The sequence below is a fragment of the Pygocentrus nattereri genome, chromosome 13 (genome assembly GCF_015220715.1).
Source record: "Pygocentrus nattereri isolate fPygNat1 chromosome 13, fPygNat1.pri, whole genome shotgun sequence".
Lineage (NCBI taxonomy): Eukaryota > Metazoa > Chordata > Actinopteri > Characiformes > Serrasalmidae > Pygocentrus > Pygocentrus nattereri.
In genome coordinates, this window is record NC_051223.1 from 25,749,915 (window position 1) to 25,768,442 (window position 18,528).

The window sequence follows — 18,528 nt, forward strand, 5'->3', positions numbered from 1 at the left end:
ATAATATCTGCTAGCATATTTTTCATACCTCCAAAGTTCAGTTCAGAAGTTGGTGGCATTTTCTGCTTTGCATGATCCAAGTAAGCCCAAATATATTTAGTGAAGGTGAGATCTGGACTCTGGAGTGGTCAGTCCATTGTTATGAGAACACCAGCAGCTTCTTTGTTTGATCTTCCTCTTTGTCTATTTTGTTTTCTCAATAATGTCAATGTTTTGACAGGAAAGAAGTGTTATCTTTGAGTTCTGCACAGTATATTTAATGTATGTAATGTTGGATCAATGTTTGGTCCATTCATCCTGACATGTTCACACAATGTAAAGGACAGCTGGCAGACATGTGCACAGAAAGACCTAAGGCTGAGCCTCTGCCCTTTTGCCCTTAGACTTTACAAGTGCCCTCTTTGTCAGCATATAGAAAAATTGTATAATATTGTCAATGTTTAAGATTCATTTGGGAGAGTCTCATCAGAAAGCCCCGAAATAGAGCCAGTGGATCGGTTTGGGGTCCACAAGCTTCACTGCTCTTGGGCGACCACCCTGGTGCAGTACCAGCCACCCTGAAGACATGCTTCCTGGCTCTCAGACAAACCCTAATTCTCTTATGGACTCCATCTCCCAAGATGCATCAGTCAGTCACATGAAACAGCCAGCCAATCCTAAAAGAATTCTAATTGTTTTCACCTGTTACTTCTTTTATATATACCTGTCTGTTTGTTTCATTCATTGCAAAGTGTTGCCTCTGTCTTGCCAATGCATACTGAGCCTTTCTCATTTTATGACCTGTTTTGTCTGCTGTTGTTTTTGGAACCTTTCCCTTTGGCTAAGATTGTCGGTTTGTTTGGTCTTTGGTCTAGACTCTCGCTTGTTCCCTTACGACTCTTTTGTTTGACCATATGTACCATGTTCTGTTGGTTTTTGATCTGGTCTGGTGTTCACTGTGCTCTTGTGGATCATCCTCTTTTTAATAAAACTTACGGTTTATTTTACACTTGCAAGTGTTTATTTCATTTACCCAGTGTTGCACTACGGATGCCCAAATCACAACAGAGCTGGAAATCCTACCAATAAACCAATGATAATCAAAACAACAGAAAATGTGCTCATCATTCCGTACAGCAAATTTGCTTGCTATTATTAAAATATCATGTTTTCTTTTGCTTCAAATGAAGGTCTGTGGGGCTCTGTGGAGTTATAATTCACTGGTTGATACCAGGTAGATAGCATTGTGGGTAACTTTACAGTCTTATACGCCAGAGGTAAGCTGTTTGGCCAGTAATACCTCAAAACAGTGTACCTCAAAGGTACAACAGTGGTCAGTTCCCAGGGGAAAGATGAATATATGGAATATATATATGTGTATATTTATTTGGAAAAATAAAATAAAATCTCTAGAAGTAAGACATGGAGTATGTCAGTGCAACTTAAAATATACAATCCCAATGGAATATGGTACAATTATGTTCCATCACTGAAGATCCTGAAGACATACCCTTGAGGGTACCACCCCAGAGACACCTCAGTACCTTTTTTTCCTGAAAGTATACTATTTTTCAATGTCCTGGGAAAAACTCTTTACTTTCCTCTGAAATAGAATTGGACTGTCTCTCTGGATGTGAGTGAATGTAATATGCTGAAAATAAAATTAAAATTTCATTCACATTCAGACCTTTTTCCCCTTGAGCCCCTGTCCCCCCACACATTTGGTACACAGGTTTGAAGCTGCTTTCAATTTATTTCAAATACAGTGTGTTTATATAATAGCAATGATGTGTCTATATACAAATACAGGGACCCAAAGACCTGCTAACACAGTCATACAGACATGTACACTCACACACAGAGTCTTCTTGACAGTATTGGCTGAGTGTGGTGTTGAAGTGGGAAGCCCTGATCATCTTCTTCTAATGGAGTCAGGGGCAGATGAACATCTCGAGTGGAACACAACCAGAGCAATGAACAGAAAACACAATAAGTTATTTTCGTCTTCATGCCTCCCCTGCCTTCCTCAGCTCCCTCAATAGTACAACCCACTCCGACAAGCTCCTCATCGATAATGATTGATTGGGCGTATGTACTGCCAGCTAAAGCAGCTAACAAGCAAGGAGGATTGTGCTGTACCATCAAACTTATACAATAATTTAAATTCCCCTCCTAATCTTTCTTCACCTCTTTACTTTAAACAGAAATGTGGAAAATGCATGCGATTAATTTAAATTAAACTTAAATTAAAACGAATGGCTTAACTCCAGTGTTGTTTTTGCCTGACATCCTGGGCTCAGAAACATAATGATTTAGAGAAATTTGGAGATTTTAATGTAAAACTGATGCATTAGTACTCTACCCACAATTGTGTTCTTTTGTAGCTGTTCATAACTCACATTTTTGTCAAAGTGAATTGTGCATAATTTTTTCATCATGTTGGATGGGATAAAGTAAAGATTGGAATTTGTGATTTTTACTCCAAACACGGGATCAGCAAAAAATTATGCTGTGCCATGCTATGCCTACATAAATATTGTAGCATAATTGTGTCCAACTTGTGCTAAATAACCATTTATCTCATATGTTGATTTTGCTACACAGGCAATTGATACTAATTTTCTGTTTAAAATTTACAAAAACCTGAAAGTTTAAGGGCTTGTCAATGAACAACTAATGTTATTTACTGTATGTTGCAACTTTGGCTTATAAAAAGGCAAAGATGTGATTCATGTGTTCACTTTGTCCGACTGTGTCCAGCTTCTGGTTTTAAATAATAATTAATTGGTCAATGTGGTGGTAAAGAAATCAGATTCAGTCATAAAAAAATCATGGTCTGTGCAGAATAAATATATCTCTAAATCTCTGAATAAAAATATCTCTATTTCATTGTTTGTTTTGAGAAGAAAATGACCTGCTTGTTTTTGAAAAATTCTCCATTTGTGAAAGATGATGCCATAGCCATGGCTCTCTTTGTCCAGGTGATGTTGCCTGGAAATCAGGGCTAATGTGGTATTTATGCCCTTGAATCTTTAAATATCACCCATGGCTACAACCTTTCTCTCTGATTAGAACACAGTAGCGTACAGTGCTCAGCAGTAATTGGCTCACCAGCTGACCAGCTACTGCCACTATAGCCAATTACCTCTGTGACCTGAGAGGAATGACCTGATTCACACACACCTACATACACACACTAAAATCTGTACATTAGCAGCTTTGTTATACCTGTCATGCTCCAAGCTAAAGGTTAGGTCATCAGCTGAAATAGTCCAATTAATGAGGTTCCTATAGGTCTGCCTCCCTAAAGCAAAATATTTTAGCACTATCTACAGAACACGATGGGTACCCACTACATGCTGAGTCTTTGGCCAAAATATGACCCCAGACCAGATGACTGTGTCCAAGCAGGACAAGTTTATCAAAGTTTATTAAGTTATTACGTTTATTATTGCAAACCAGATGTAAAATGTGCATCTTGTGGTGAATGATACAAATTCAGTCTTATTTACTTCTACAAATTTACTGGAACAGACAGTTCAAAGTCTCATTTAAAAGTTAATTTAAAATTGACTCATCTGACCTCCCCGAGTGATTGAGAGAATATATTTTTATACTATGTTGTATGCAACTGTATATTTCTATTCCTAAGTACAAAAAAGTTTGTTTTTTTTTCTTAACCAAGTAATCATGATAGTCCTACTAATGAGATTGGTTCATGTGCTTGGAATTTTTAGCACAAAACCCTGTACATGGGTGGATACTCTGTCAACTCAGCTATGACTGGGCTTTTTACCTACGCTTACAGCTGCTGCATTCACAAAAGCAGTCATGCATCTGATCCACTGAGTAAAACTTTGTTGCTAAGGCAACAGCAACTCGGGATTCAAATAAACAAGAAACAGGGATTCAAAACATGTTGCTCAGCCAATGCACCCAATTGATTTGCACAAAGCAGAAAATAAGGAAATGTACCACTTACATCTATAACACTGCCATTCATGCAGCCCACATAAGTCAGTGCAAAACTATAACCCTCACTAAAGTATAGCAAAGTGTACACTTCAAGTAGTGATGCATAACCATAAATAAACTGTGCAGCACTTAATATATGTTTGCAAATAAGCTGCACCTCACTAACCTATCCATGCTTCCCCAAGTGTATTTGTTCTTAACAGTTGTTGTGAGGTTGGGCAAGCATTACAGAACATTTCCAAAAATAATGACAAATCATAGCACACATTATTTTTTGTGAAATTGCTACAGTAGAAATTATTATTTTGTATATGTGTATACATGTGGGTCATGATGTTAGCACAGATTGAGTTTAATAATTTAACCCCGCCGTACTACAGCTACAGCAAGTATCTGTGTTTAAATCATCCTCTAACTTTACAGAGACTTTGTGTGACTTACCAATTTATCTAAAGATATCCATCTGTGTTTTTCTCTGCATTGCTCATGCTTTCTGTTTTTGCCAAAAGTTTGGTATATATGGAATATGTTGTATATATTCTGCACTTTTAAAAAGGATCAAGGGTTCTGTAGTAAAGGCAATAGTTCTATTTCAAACAATGAGTTCAATATAGAACCATCTGCATGCCTAAATTGTTCTTTGCTCTCAAGAATGACAGCAAATGTGTTGTTTATGGTTCCATGTAGAACCTTAATTTAAAATGGGTCTTTATAGAACCAAAATTTGTTCTTCTATTGTTACAATGTCCAGCTTGTACCAGTAGAAGAATCCTGTTTGGCACTATATAGAACCATTTTCAAAAAGGTTCTGTATAGACACATATGCAACATGGTGAGCAGTTAGATCACATTGTTTTGAAGTAAAATGTTTCCCAAAGTCTGAAAATCAATGTGTAACTTTAAGAATTGTTACTACTGAAGCACATTTTCTGCAACTGAGTAAACTTTTTTGTGTTTTAATTAAACAGATTTATTTGTGCACAACAACTGTTCAAAGCTGTGTTTGCTAGTCGTGTAGTCAGGTATAAGTCAGTTGAACAGCTAAAACAAGTGAACAAGTTTTGTAGAATGATTCATATACTGCAAGTAGAAAATGTTGTGAGCAAATTTTCTTTTTAATAATTTCAGCCATTTCCTAGTAGCTAGTTATCTGACGTTTTACACATCAGTATCATTTGAAATTAATAGCACACTCTAATACTGTACATATTTTGAGGAAAACTTATATCTGGGCTACATTTTGAATGGGTTTGAATGGGTTGATAGCTAGTGTTGTGTAAAACTTGTCTAACCTAGAGATAGAGATAGACATAGAAACTCAAATATGAGTGATTTATAAACACAAGGTCAAATGGTAGCTTTCATGCAGAAGCTAACCAACCTCTTACAAAGTCAATGGTGAAAAAACAGTCAAATGGCCTCTATTTCCACAAATCGAGCTTAGAGTAAGGGGTGGAAGCGAGAGTGAGAGGATCTTTTGTAAGTGTGGGGTAAAATGCAGACTGGAATGGACTGAGTGTAAAAGATGGCTTCTGTGGTTAGGGCTAAAAATGGAATACATAGAACAAAGGCATGAGGATTGATGGCATCGTATGAGACTGAGGAGACTGAGCATTTCAGCAGCTCTGTCTGTGGGGAACTCTTTCTGTCTCTCTCTCTAGGTTTTTTTCTTTGCTACTTGAAGTAGAGGATTTCAGAGAACACAGAGAAGCATTATGGGTAGTGGGTTACTGAGTGCTGTCTAAAGGTTTTAGTGCTCCTGGGGGAGCTCAGTGGGTCTCCTGCAGAAAACAAAAACACAAAATAAGGTCCATTCCATGAATATGGGAGCATAGAGGAAAACCCATTTGACTGTGATGGGAGTGTGGAGTGAAAATGGAATAAAAATGCTCAGCAGTGACAAGTCATGTTTCTTTTGAAAGCCAAACTACTTGGTCTGAATTTGAAATTTTGGTTTTCTGTATCTGTGAAACTTGTAAACAGCATGAAACTAGACTGCATCTACTCTGCTGTCTAACAAAGCATCATATTTGTGTGTAGCATGTACCAAAAAACATACCAATTTCTGACATCTCGGGCACAGATGTGACAAAGGGACCATCTGGAAATTTGGGTGCGTTGTCATTAATGTCTTGCACTTTGATAATGAACTCTGACTCCGGTTCTAAGGGCTTGTTGGTGTTGATGTCAATGGCCTGAGCGTGGAGAACATAATGTGACTTCTTCTCTCGATCCAGACTCTTGGTGGCGTGGATATCTCCTGTTACTTCATTGATGATGAAGATAGTCCCTGCTCCTTCCCCACTTAGGATGTACCTGACAGAACCATCACCTTTGTCTGAATTTGAGTGAAGCTAAGAAGGGAGAAAAAATAGAGAATTGTATTTTAGTTAACATCAGAAAACTGCTGTTGCTCATGCTTTACATTAAGTTTCACTTAATTAATATTATTTAGTGCATTGGTTAACATGAACTTACAAATAATGAGCTTTAGCATTAAAAAACCTATGAATTACTCATCTCATATGAACCTCATATTAAAAACACACTGTTCAGGAACTAGACAGATATCTCAATATTTAGTTGAACGTAAGTTAAAAACAACCAAAACATCTGCAAAGCATCTATGTCAGACCATCATTATAAGTGTTCATTTAAACAACCATCGGTTTATCCAAGCAGCAGTACTTTGTAAACATTACTTATAGTTTATTAATGCTGAAGTGTACTGCTCGCTGAAGCAGGAACAAAATTTAGTTAGTCAAAAGGACATCCAGGCCTAAAACTTCCAATCTTATTTGTTACGTTTTGCGGCCGTCACCTCTCAGCATCATCTATTTGATAGAATTCACAATTCTGTACCCTGTTTGTGTTTTTGTCCATCACAGTTCTGATGCATTATTCAAAAACATTATACAACCACTGGGAATCTCCCCACAGTGATAAAGAAATCCTGACTGCTAGCATAGCATAGCTCCTGACATAGAGACTAATGTCTATAGGTGTGAAATCACAGTGACAGTCTTCCCCAACAAGCACAATAAAGAAGCTGTAGTTCCTCCCACCACTATTTTCCTAGTATTTAGACAAGACTTTCTCACTCTAGAAGGTATTGTGGCACAGCTGTATGATACAAGTAGATATATTTACAGCAGATGTAGTAATGATTAAAATTTTCATTTTGAAGGATGTACTATACACTTGCATTTGCACTCCAAGAAATAAAAAAAAACAACAAAAAAGCAAAAACTAGGATTTGCATTGCTAGAACAGCAGAACAGAGAGAAGAGAGAGAGAAGAGAGAGAGAGAGAGAGAAAGAGAGAGAGAGAGAGAGAAAGGAGAAACTTCAGCTATGCTTCTCTCTTAATTGATAGCAGGAGGATTACCGACAGCTCTCTTGCCGATAGATGAGCTGCCTCTCAGTTATGGCTCATCATAAATGCACGGCAGAAAATGCTTCATGAAAATAAATAACTCAGTCTTGTGCTCCCCACAGACTGCACCTAGGCTTGTATTGTACAATCTTGTACTGCTATAAAACTTTAGCACATCTCTTGCTCAAGAAAATGGATTCAGTGACACAGAGAAGCAGCAGAAATAAATGGTCATTTATTTTCTGTCACCATTTTGTCTAAGTATGTGGGTAAAAATGAAGATTCTGTCCAGAATTAAGAAGAAATAGACAGAGCTGAGGATCAAATTGCCACACACTGCTGGCATAAATCCTTAGGCCACAGTGTTCAGCAAAACATTCAGACACAAGAGCTTTGGGAACAACAGGTTGTGCTTCCTGAGTGCTGTCTCAAGGATCGTTGGCTTTCTGACAACACACAACACGGAGAGGATCTCCAATGCTCTGGAAGACAGTTTATCCCGAGGGTCTTAATGACACCATCTAATAACTGTCTGCCTCACATCCACTGCTGTAGCCTAATGATTCGCCAACAGAGGAATCATAAGTAGAACAGTCCTAACAGTTGAATTATGAAACAGATTCTAAAACTGCACTGTTTTGTGAAAGACTTTTTATTGCAAGTATACAAAAAACACATGTCCTGATATGAATTTGGAGACATAAAATCATTGATATACACACTCTTATGCCAGTAACACAGCAATATTAATATATTAATGTGCATGTTGTATAGGCTCCAGCAGCCCCCCGCGACCCTGAGGGAGAAAGTGTGTGTGTATGTTGTTTGTACTGTATGTATTGATAGATGAGACCAACATCAGAAAAAAAAAAAATATATATATATATATAAAGTAAATGGCCCATAACAGTGCTAAACATACCAGGTTTTGTTTAAATGTATTTTCTTAACAACTACAATTAGACTAAAATTCATAGTTAAAACTGAACAAACATACAAAGTAATATGGAATGCCATACAAGCTTCAAATGTCCATTTTTTGATAGCTCTGCCTTCAGTACAAATAAGTGGCACTATTGTCTTGATATATAACACAGGAAATTGCTTGGTGCCTAACAACATCCCCTACCTTTTCCTTAAATCACTGAGCAAGAAAGCTTATTGCTTTAATTATTATCCATAAACTGAAAATCGTATCATCTTGTATTTTGAGGCCATTTAAAAACATTTTCAACAAATTTCATCATTTCAACAAATGATCACACATCCTCTTGCGGTTTATTGTTTTATTTGACTGAACGTTGGTGTAATGCATCATATTCAATTCTGTTTCCTTTTTAGAAAAGTAACATTGTTTTATTTATGCTTGTTTTGCATGTGTTTATTAATTTACTCATAGCTATAGAAATTGTTCACAAATCTTATAATGTCTTAAATAACAGTGGGTGGAGAACAGATCCCTGCATTTTAGAATGCTAAGAAATTAAAAATAGCCATGGCTCGGGCTCAATGTGTTGAATACTCATTGACCTATTATTGCCCATGAAAACAACAAAGATCTGGGAACACTCTGGAAGTCTAATGAAACCATACAGTAATCATTAAAGTAGAAATGAGCTGAAAAAGAGCAACCCCCAAACACATCAATGACACATTCATGCTATCGGGATGGAAATCATTGCCTGTTGTTCTCAGAGCACTGAGAAGTTGAGAAGAGAGCACGGCAAAGCCGGCACTAATCCAAACAGCAATGCACAGATTAATCACTAATTAAAGAAAGCGGGGGCTGATTGCAGAGCAAAGCCCTCTGCCAGAGTGAACTGTCCTTTCCTTTCAGTAAACACAGCACTCAGACAAGCAGTCAGTAATTAGCTGAAGGGTCAGAGCCCAGACTGCAGTCAGATCTTCTCCAATCATGAGCTGTTAGTTTAAGGTAATGAGACTTTGTGTTAGGAGTCTGTAAACACACAGTGGAAAATTAGTGGCAGATCAAAAAGTGAATGAGAGAAGGAAGGTTTCATAAACAAATCCTAAATAGACTTTGTTTGGAGTGAGCCAGCCTCATGGTTATAGTTTTTGAAGATGTGCATCCCTGGTGGTTTCATTGAATTCTGAAAAAAATATGTGGAATGTCTGAAATATACTTGTTGTTCATGATAATGAAACACACAGTAGATCTAAACCAACAGATCTAAACCAACAGATAACAGACCTAAACCAGCAGATAATAATTTACCCAAAGATGAAACAGCGCTAATTGCCAAACCTTATAGAAGCCAAACCTGTGACTTTAATCTGTATATATACACACAGAACTGTATAATGCATATAGCTACATGGGGATTCAACTTCATTTGGATAAAAAATACAATCCATGCATTAGTTGTAGATCCTAATGCAACTACATATAATGTAATATAATATAATATAATATAATATAATATAATATAATATAATATAATATAATATAATATAATATAATAACAAATTCAGCCTGTAGCATTGCACAGAACTACTGCATTTCCAGCAAGACTGAAAGCAGCCTCTCTCCTCACACCTATGCTCCACAGCCTCCAAACCTAGCCATGGCCTCCCTTGTTCATGAGAGCACATAAATTTCACTTAACCTACAGTCAGGGTTCTAATTTGGCCGCTGACTTACTCTGGCACGGGCTAATATATCACACTCTCTTAGCAACACATCCCCAGTGTTCAGCCAGTCCCTCTCTAATGTCAGGAAATAAAAGTGTCATTGGGTCAATGAGGCTAGTGCTAACTCTCTACAACACAAGGTTAGCAAGTGTTCGGCCATCCAATCACTTACTGAATAATGAGAAGACACATATATTGATTTCAACTTCCAGTGGCAAATATACAAGATGGAATTACAGTGCTTTGGTCTTAATAACTGAAATACAGCCCAAAGGACACATTAGTATGACAGCTCTTGGTTCTACAACATTGGTTAATCTACCACTCGTTTTCCTTAAACATATTCAATAGTAACCATTGTTTAAATGCAAGTTTGTGATTCATTCACAAAGCAGCATAACACAAATTCTGAAACATTTACCATGTCTTTGTATTTACACCATGAATATTTAATATGATGTGTCCCTGGTTCGTACTACATTATTTCATTTATCTGTTCATTCCATAAATTATGTCCATATATTAACTGCTAGGAGAACAAATAATTCCTTCTCATGTTTGTGTGTAGTTAGTAATAAAGCAAATAGTTAACAAGTTTATTTATCATTTCTCATTGCATTGTTAATAAGGAACTGCATTGCAACATGTTACACAAAATGAACACGGCTGCAAAACATATATGCATGTCACTTATAACTTAAAATGAAACAAATGAAGCTGAACTAAAGGCATAATAATGTCACAATACTGCAAGACATTTTCAGAAAACAGATTACATCCATCATGATAAGATGTTTTTCTGATGTTTGATGAGTTAAAATCCGCAAGAAAGAACCATTCATTCATCATTCATTCATCATCGTTAAGCGCTTAATCCAGATTAAGCAGTTGGGAGAGCAGAGAATCCCAGATGACCCTGTCCCCAACAACTTCCTCCAGCTCATTCCCGGGGATCCCCAGCCACTCTCAGGCCAACTTGGAGATATAATCCCTCCAGCAGGTCCTAGGACAACCCTGGAATCTCATACCAGTAGGCCGTGCCTGGTACAATAGCACCGGGAGGCGTCCATGGGGCATCCAGATCAGATGCCCGAACCACCTCAACTGGATCCTCTCAATGTGGAAGAGTAGCTTCTTTACTCTGAGCTCCTCCCTGATGACCAAGCTCCTCACCCTATCAAGTACAGTGAAGCCTACCACCCTGCAAAGAAAGCTCATTTCTGACACATGAATTTGCGATCCCATTCTTTTAGTCTTTACCCAGTGCTCATGACCATAGATAAGGGTCGGGATGTAGACCGATCAGTAAACAGAGAGCTTTGCCTTATGGCTCAGCTCCCTCTTCACCACTACAGTCCAGCACAGCAACCGCATTACTGCTGCTACCCGTCCCAACCTGCGGCTGATCTCACAATCCCTCTTCCCATCACTCATACACAAGACCCTGAAGTTACTTAAACTCCTCCACCTGTAGCAGGTCCTTTCTCCTTACCTGGAATGGGCTAGGACCATGGAACTTGGAGGTGCTGATCTGCATACCAACCGCTTCACACTCGTATCCATGCAATCCAGCCAAAAGAACAACATCATCTGCAAAGAGCAGAAACAGCCTCCTCTTGTCTCCACACATAATGCCCTCTTGACCTCGACTACACCCTGACACCCTGTCTTTGAATATCATGAACAGGAGTGGAGACAAGGCACAACCTTGGCCACCCCATACTCCTGGAGAACCTTCCACAAGATATCTCGGGGAACATGGTCGTAAGCCTTCTCCAAGTCCACAACATCCCACAATCAATGAGAGGGTGAAAAGCTGGTCCATCGTTCCACAGCCGGGACAGAATCTACATTGTTCCTCCTCAATCTGAGGTTCAAACAGTACCACAACCAGTAGTGTCAAAAATATGAGTACAATGATTTTTATTCAAAAGTTTCACTTACTGTACTGCTCTAAACCCAAATAAATAGGCCTAATTATGCTCTCTTTGCAATGAAATATGCAGTTTGTCATTATTCTTTAAGCAAAAAAAGAACATTGTAACATAATGTGACATCATTTATCACAATACAAAAAAATGTCTTTATATTGTAAACTTTAAAGCTGAAGCAAAAGAAGACTAGTTTAGTCTTCATTTAAACGAGTTAGTTCAGTTTCAATAGTTAGTTTCTAGTAGTCTTTGTTTGAAAAGCTGACGTCAGTACATGCATGTCATAAAATTAGAGTGAACGCTACTGAACCATCAAATAGCATAGCTACCCGGTGACTTCAGACTGCTTGAGCCACAAACTTTCCCCCATTGAGCTTATCTCTGTGACATAGAGTGTGGAAAAATGCTTTCCTGCTGTGTTTTATTGATCAAGCCATTGAGTGTGTTACTCATGCGCTTCAAAGGCAGCACAAGCTGCTTTTGTGATCCCTTATGTTCAGTGACCTTTCTAATTGACTTAGTGCCACACACAGCCTGCATCATAACACATATTCATGCGCCGCATAATTGCAGTTTTCATTCATGCGTATGCATCACGATAGCACACTTTGTCATTCATGTCTAACAAATGCAGTGACCTATCACCTGTTCTGCCACAAAGTAAAAATACTTTCTGCAGTGAACAGAATCGCACACCCTCAGGTAACTCGGTAAAAATATCATTGTACATAAAAGGCCTATTTCTGAAGCTGGAATCAAATTGACAACCATAAGCAACCTTGGTGACCCTTTGTTTGATTCTGCTCTTTCTCTACTGCATTAGATTGCTCTTCGGCTGACAGAAGAGAGGGGATTGGGTTTATCTGCCTCTGTACGGTCGGTTTACTCAGTGCAACTGCGACGGGTGGCGGCTCTGATACAGCTGAAGTGTCTGGAGGCTAAGCATTATCCCAGAGTTTACATAAAAGGAATATTTTGGCAGTCTGTGACATGGCCCAGAGAGTAAAAGAGCAGGGGGTAGCAGGGCACAACCCGATGCATTATGGTTTTTGCTAAATATTTTTTTTTTAATATGTGATTAATGGTGCATTCACACGAGCAACTTAGCCAATCAGCTATAAATGATGTAAATTTTGTTTTGAGCACCCACCATTTGTGAACAATTCAGCCAAAAGTGGCACACATCTCAAAGTTAGTACTTACCCTATATGCAGGGTGATTTTTACCATAGTGAGAGGCTGAAGGTTACCCCGCTAGAAACATAAACATGGACCAGCATGCCACATTACCAACAATACCAGCTTATCGCTGCCATTGGAACAAAACCTTGTATGTCCACAAGGACAATTTTACTGGAGAAGGAAAAAAATATTTAACTTGTAATGCAAATAAATCTAAGCAGACTTTCAATCATTTGGGTGTTTTCTTTAAGTCCACTGATCATGCAATTTACACACAACGTAAAGGGCAATGGGCATGTCCAAATTATGTGGAAAACTGGAAAACAAGCTATGAGGTTTTGTTCCAACGTATATGTTGTGTTTTGGATGTTGCTTTGGTTCACCAGTAAACCCAGCATATATTGTGTTGTAGATGTTGGTATGCACTACATAAGCATAAACCAACTTAGACCCACACAGAATGCATGCTGGTCTGTGTTGTTTTTTTCAGCAGGCTACAGTGTTATGTCACAGTCGCCAAGAAGTTGCTAAAAAACAATGTCGTGTATTCTGTGTATGTCAGTAAAAGAAAACCACATATGATAGAAATAGTATAAAAACTATCAGGGTGAGTTTCAAGAAATGCCTGACAGGTAACATAAAATGCTGTTTTCAGATGTACAATTTTGTTTGCTACTAAATTTTCCCTTCATACTGCTGATTTTTAGCCTACTAGCATGAGTTCACCAGTTTATCTTCTTCGTGTGGTTTGAGTAAGAACTAGCGATCAATAATATCAGCCAGAACTCCTCTTTCTTCCAATAACATCGGTCTTCAGAGCCGCAGAACCATGGTTTCACTCCAGCAGTTTCACTACAGCAGAGTCAAGCCAGTGACTTTCAGCACATGTGCCCGCACTTGTTTTGCTTTTTCATAGAGAGCTTTAGGTTAATCAACATTTCAGTCATTTTATGCAGGTTCCCAAAAGATTTGGCATAAATTTGTGTTGGCCTAAAGTTAGATTTTAAGCTTTAGGCTGAAACAAATGCATATAGAGATTCACATGGTAAATATTAAACAAACTACAGCTTATGTGGTCTGGGTAAACAAATAGGTTATGTAGACATATAGCTCTATTAACTGATCCTTAATATGGGGCTTTATGTGTACACTTACATTACATGTACAGGAAAAAAACTTTACCTTAAGCACACTTAAACTGAACATAACATTAAGCCTTAGGCTTTAACAATAGCCATAAGTAAACCATGAGTTTTGGCTCATGGTGTAACTGGTTACCAATGGTTGATTCATATATTGGCAATAATATCCTTTCCTGAATGGTAATATGCACTGCAATACATACAACCAGTACAAACATCAGAGACATTATAAATGAGGAGACCAGCCACTGGTTGAAATCCGAATGGGAACGCCCATAGCACTCAACTTTCCTGTAAGGACTTTGTTTACGTGGCACAATCGTGCTATCCCACTGCACATGCATTCCACTGGCCTGAAGCAGCTGGAGTGAAACTGCAGGTGTAAATCTGCAGCTCTGCAGTCAGATCGCGCTCCTTTCTTCTTCCTCATGGTTAACCAAAAGTCTGCTTTTTATCTGTAAATGGATACTCAAACTTCAAAATTAGCCAGAACATCCCCCCAAGACCGGAAGCAAACTTTACTTTTATTATATTGGGGTTGTTAAGGTGTGCCTCGAGTTCTACAAACTGCAACAGAGGACAGAGGAGAGGACAAGAATACTTTGAGAACACGTAGGAGGGGAGGGGAAGCAGAGAGCAAAGAGAGAGGAAATGACAGTATGAAGGAGGACAGGGGAGGAGAGGGAGGGCAAGAAGAGAGAAAGATGGAGAGTAGAGAGAGGGAGGGAAGGGCAGAGAGGTCAGAGAGTAGGATAAACTCATCAATCAGCCAACCAAGCTTCATATTCACAATTAGCAAGGAGGGGTTGTGTGTGATTAAATCCTCTTTGCAGGAGAGTAAAGGCTTGAGATTTAATCAGCATGTGTGCCTATGTGTGTGTGTGTACGTGTTTCTTTATATATGTAGCACATTATCTGTTAATTATTCTAATTCCTCTCTCATTTACTTTCCTCATCATGTCCACTGGACCAACGCTGAGTCCACTTTAAGACTTCTACAAAGATTGATGCACTAAGCAGGTCAATACTGAAGGATCATTTCAGGGTCCACAGCTAGAAGAGAAAGCATGCTAGTGGATTTTGGGCAGTGTGCATTCACTGTACTTCATATGACTTTATTTAATTAAAGGGGAACTCCAATTATTTACCAAAATTACATTATTAAGATGCAAATGTCAGTCAGAGTGGTTTAATCTGAAATGCTTCATTCTAGAGAAAGTTACAGAGTCAGAATTGTTCATAGTGGTGGTGATGGGAACCAGACATCTGCATTGTTTAATGCCTCTAAAAGCTCTGTGAAAGAAAGTTATTACTTTAGTAGTTTTACAATCATTTTAAGAAAAGCTTTTGGCCTGAAACAGTGTTTTTATGCCTTCTTGGTGGAGAGGTATGTGCAGGTACCCCAAGGTAAGGTAACCCAGTAACAGTTTCTCTTTGATATATCACTATTTGATCATTATCACATTGTTACACATAAAAACTCTGAAGACATTTCGTTTTACTGATTGTTTTGGAGAGTATATAAAATAGCAATACTGAAGTTACAGACACTGGACTCTGCCACCTCTCGTTCCCATCATCAACATTTTAAAGACATTTGAGTTGGAATGTTTCTCTACAATTAGCAGTTTCACATCAAAACACTCAGAATTACTTTGTTTATATCTTGAAGAATTAATTATACAGAAGCTTTACATAAGGAGGAAAAACCATTTAGGTTAATGTAATGTCATTTTATTCCAATGTAATTTTGTATTATATAATTTTGTTTATATTTTGTCTCCTTGGAATTATAAAGCTCTTTCTACATTCTGAGATATTCAGAAATTTTGGTTCCAAATAGCAAAACTGATATGTTACACATGCCTCTTTCATAATTTAAAATGACAGATACCCTAAGTGTACAACAAGTTCTAAATGTACAACATCAAAATCCTATCAAATTTGTAAATTAGTTTTTTATGGAACAGGCCAGATGCAGATAAAACCTATTAATCCTAAGAAAGAAGTTCTATCTGGCAAAGCATGAAAAGAAGCCATAATTTTCAAGGAACATAACAGTTTGTTCGGAATTTGTTTTAAAACATACAATGAGTGTTGTAACAGTGTCTGCTTGGCCATTTATTTTTATTATTTGTTTATGACATTTATTTCTCATTTTAGGATAAATCATATAAATATTTTGTCCAGGGCAAAGGTCCATTTTAGATAGGAACTATGAGTTTCCTTTAGGTTTCACAGCAACCAGCTACTGTAATAGCAAGTATCCCAGCAAGTACGTGTAGCATGTCAGTATAAAGGCAGGCTGTGGTTTTGTTTTATATCAGAAATGTTACTCTAATGAACAAAATGTCTTAAAAGAAAATATGGATGAATTAATGTTTCTTATTTAATGTTTCTGTTGTAATTATAACTATATTAGTGTTAGTCCTAACGTATAAAAATTCAGACAACAAGACTTTTTTTAGAGAACTGCAGGCAGTGTTTCAGCAACATGTTTTCATGTTTCATGACGTTTTATGAACACTTTCCACATTCACTGAGCAGAGCGGTGACATGGCAAAGAAGCAGCACCTGATTGGTCCTCTTGTGTGTATTTGAAGTGTGGATTGGCTCACAGATGAAAACCTTAAAGAACTAACTTAGAGTTTGAGTTTGGAGAGTACAAAAATGCCTACAACTTAAAAAACACCTAACATAATGTTAAGAGGTTGTCACAGAGTAAGAATATGTGAATAGCTCAATTTTGACAAAAATGTCAGATAGAACCTTATAATTCCAAGGGGACGACTGATCTACTGCAGTAGATGTCTGGTGGAATTAAAGCCTCAAAATGATTTTCTTTTCATTTTACTTTTGTATTTGTCTGCTTTCCTCATACAGCAGGAGTCTCATCTTAACAAAACAACTTCTTTATGAAAACAAAACAGCTCTGCAACCTCCTCAAAATTGATATCCAGAGAACGCAGTGAATGATCATTTGAACGCATGGGTTGTGTTCCAAAATGCCTCTTCTTCTCCATTACAGATGGAAGGGGAGAAAGAAAATGAAATCTGTGACAGCGCATTCTATCTCATTGTAAATTACCTCTCACCTGATAATGAGCATTCACTACCTGATGTCTGCTTGCATACAAGGCATGAAAGAAAAAAAAGTAATTTAACTGAAACCCCTGACTTCACTTTTTTTCCCGCCACCCATCTTGTGCCACTAAAGAAGAAGCTGGTTTCCTGTTTCTGTCAAAGCACCTTCCATTTATAAATGTATGAATAAAACATTTGAAGCACCCTTAGTATAGGTGGGCATCGCACACTGCAATTGAACATAGGCAGAAAGAACAGATTCTTCTTATTCTGGTTCTTAGGACACTATCTGTCAAAAGCTTCTGCAAATATTACGGTAAACCTAGTTTAAGCATTAGTCAGGGAACTGTTAGACGCAGGGAACTGTTAGACGCAGTCAACTGTGAGCACAGAAACACAAGGGGGATCAGACTTTTGAGGGAGTAAAAGTTTCTAGCAGGTACTTGACAATATATCCTCTTTAGCCCACTCTGTGCCATCTGGGAGCTGTAAACAACATGGAGATAATCGATTTCTTCTTTTCTTTACTTTTCTCTTCTTTTGTTTGTTGACCAAGTGCAGCAACTTTTCTTAACATGTGCTGTATAACAGTTACTAATAAATCAAGCATGCTTGACAGTTTGCAAAGATCTAATATATTAGTTAGATGTGATGCTGTTAAATCTACATACACAAAAATAGCTTTGATGTAGTCGTCTCCTAAGCAATGTTTCAGTGTAATGTCATTTATTTTGACATATAAAGAAGCTGATCTTAGAAAGCTGACAATTCATACATTTTCATAATTAAATATATAAGCATATGAATAGGGATATATTTCGCTCTTCATTGAACAATTTTCTTCTGATGACAAAAATCATATTGCTGCTGTCCAAATAAAAATCTCCATTTTTTTGCGATTTTCATTTTTCTGCATCATCTAAGCAGGGAGGCCATTCTTTACACTATGTGAAAACTTCATGATGAACGGACCAACATGCATGCATCATAGCTACACTGGCCGCATATTTTAATGAGTTAAAGAGGACAAAGTCAAGGTCTCTGAATATAACGCTGACAGTACCTTAGCTAAGGGAGGTTTCTAATCTTGCCATTTTTCTGAAGAACTGACAAACACTTTGCAGGTATTTAATTACACATCAACGGAAATAATCAAACATTATTCAGTCGGTACATAGGGCTCCATATCTGTTACAGAGTTCCAGCCTT

At 37.7% G+C, this 18,528-nt stretch overlaps 1 protein-coding gene across 3 annotated transcripts in view; it reads right to left on the minus strand.

Annotated features, from left to right (window-relative positions):
• LOC108430851 (cadherin-18) overlaps nucleotides 1–18,528 on the minus strand; it is a 214,639-nt gene that overhangs the window by 83,283 nt on the left and 112,828 nt on the right. For all 3 annotated transcript variants that reach the window (XM_037544461.1, XM_037544460.1, XM_017703642.2), the window contains one exon: nucleotides 6,014–6,308. In XM_037544461.1, coding sequence (XP_037400358.1) covers nucleotides 6,014–6,308 — 295 coding nt within the window. The remainder of the gene's footprint in view (nucleotides 1–6,013; nucleotides 6,309–18,528) is intronic.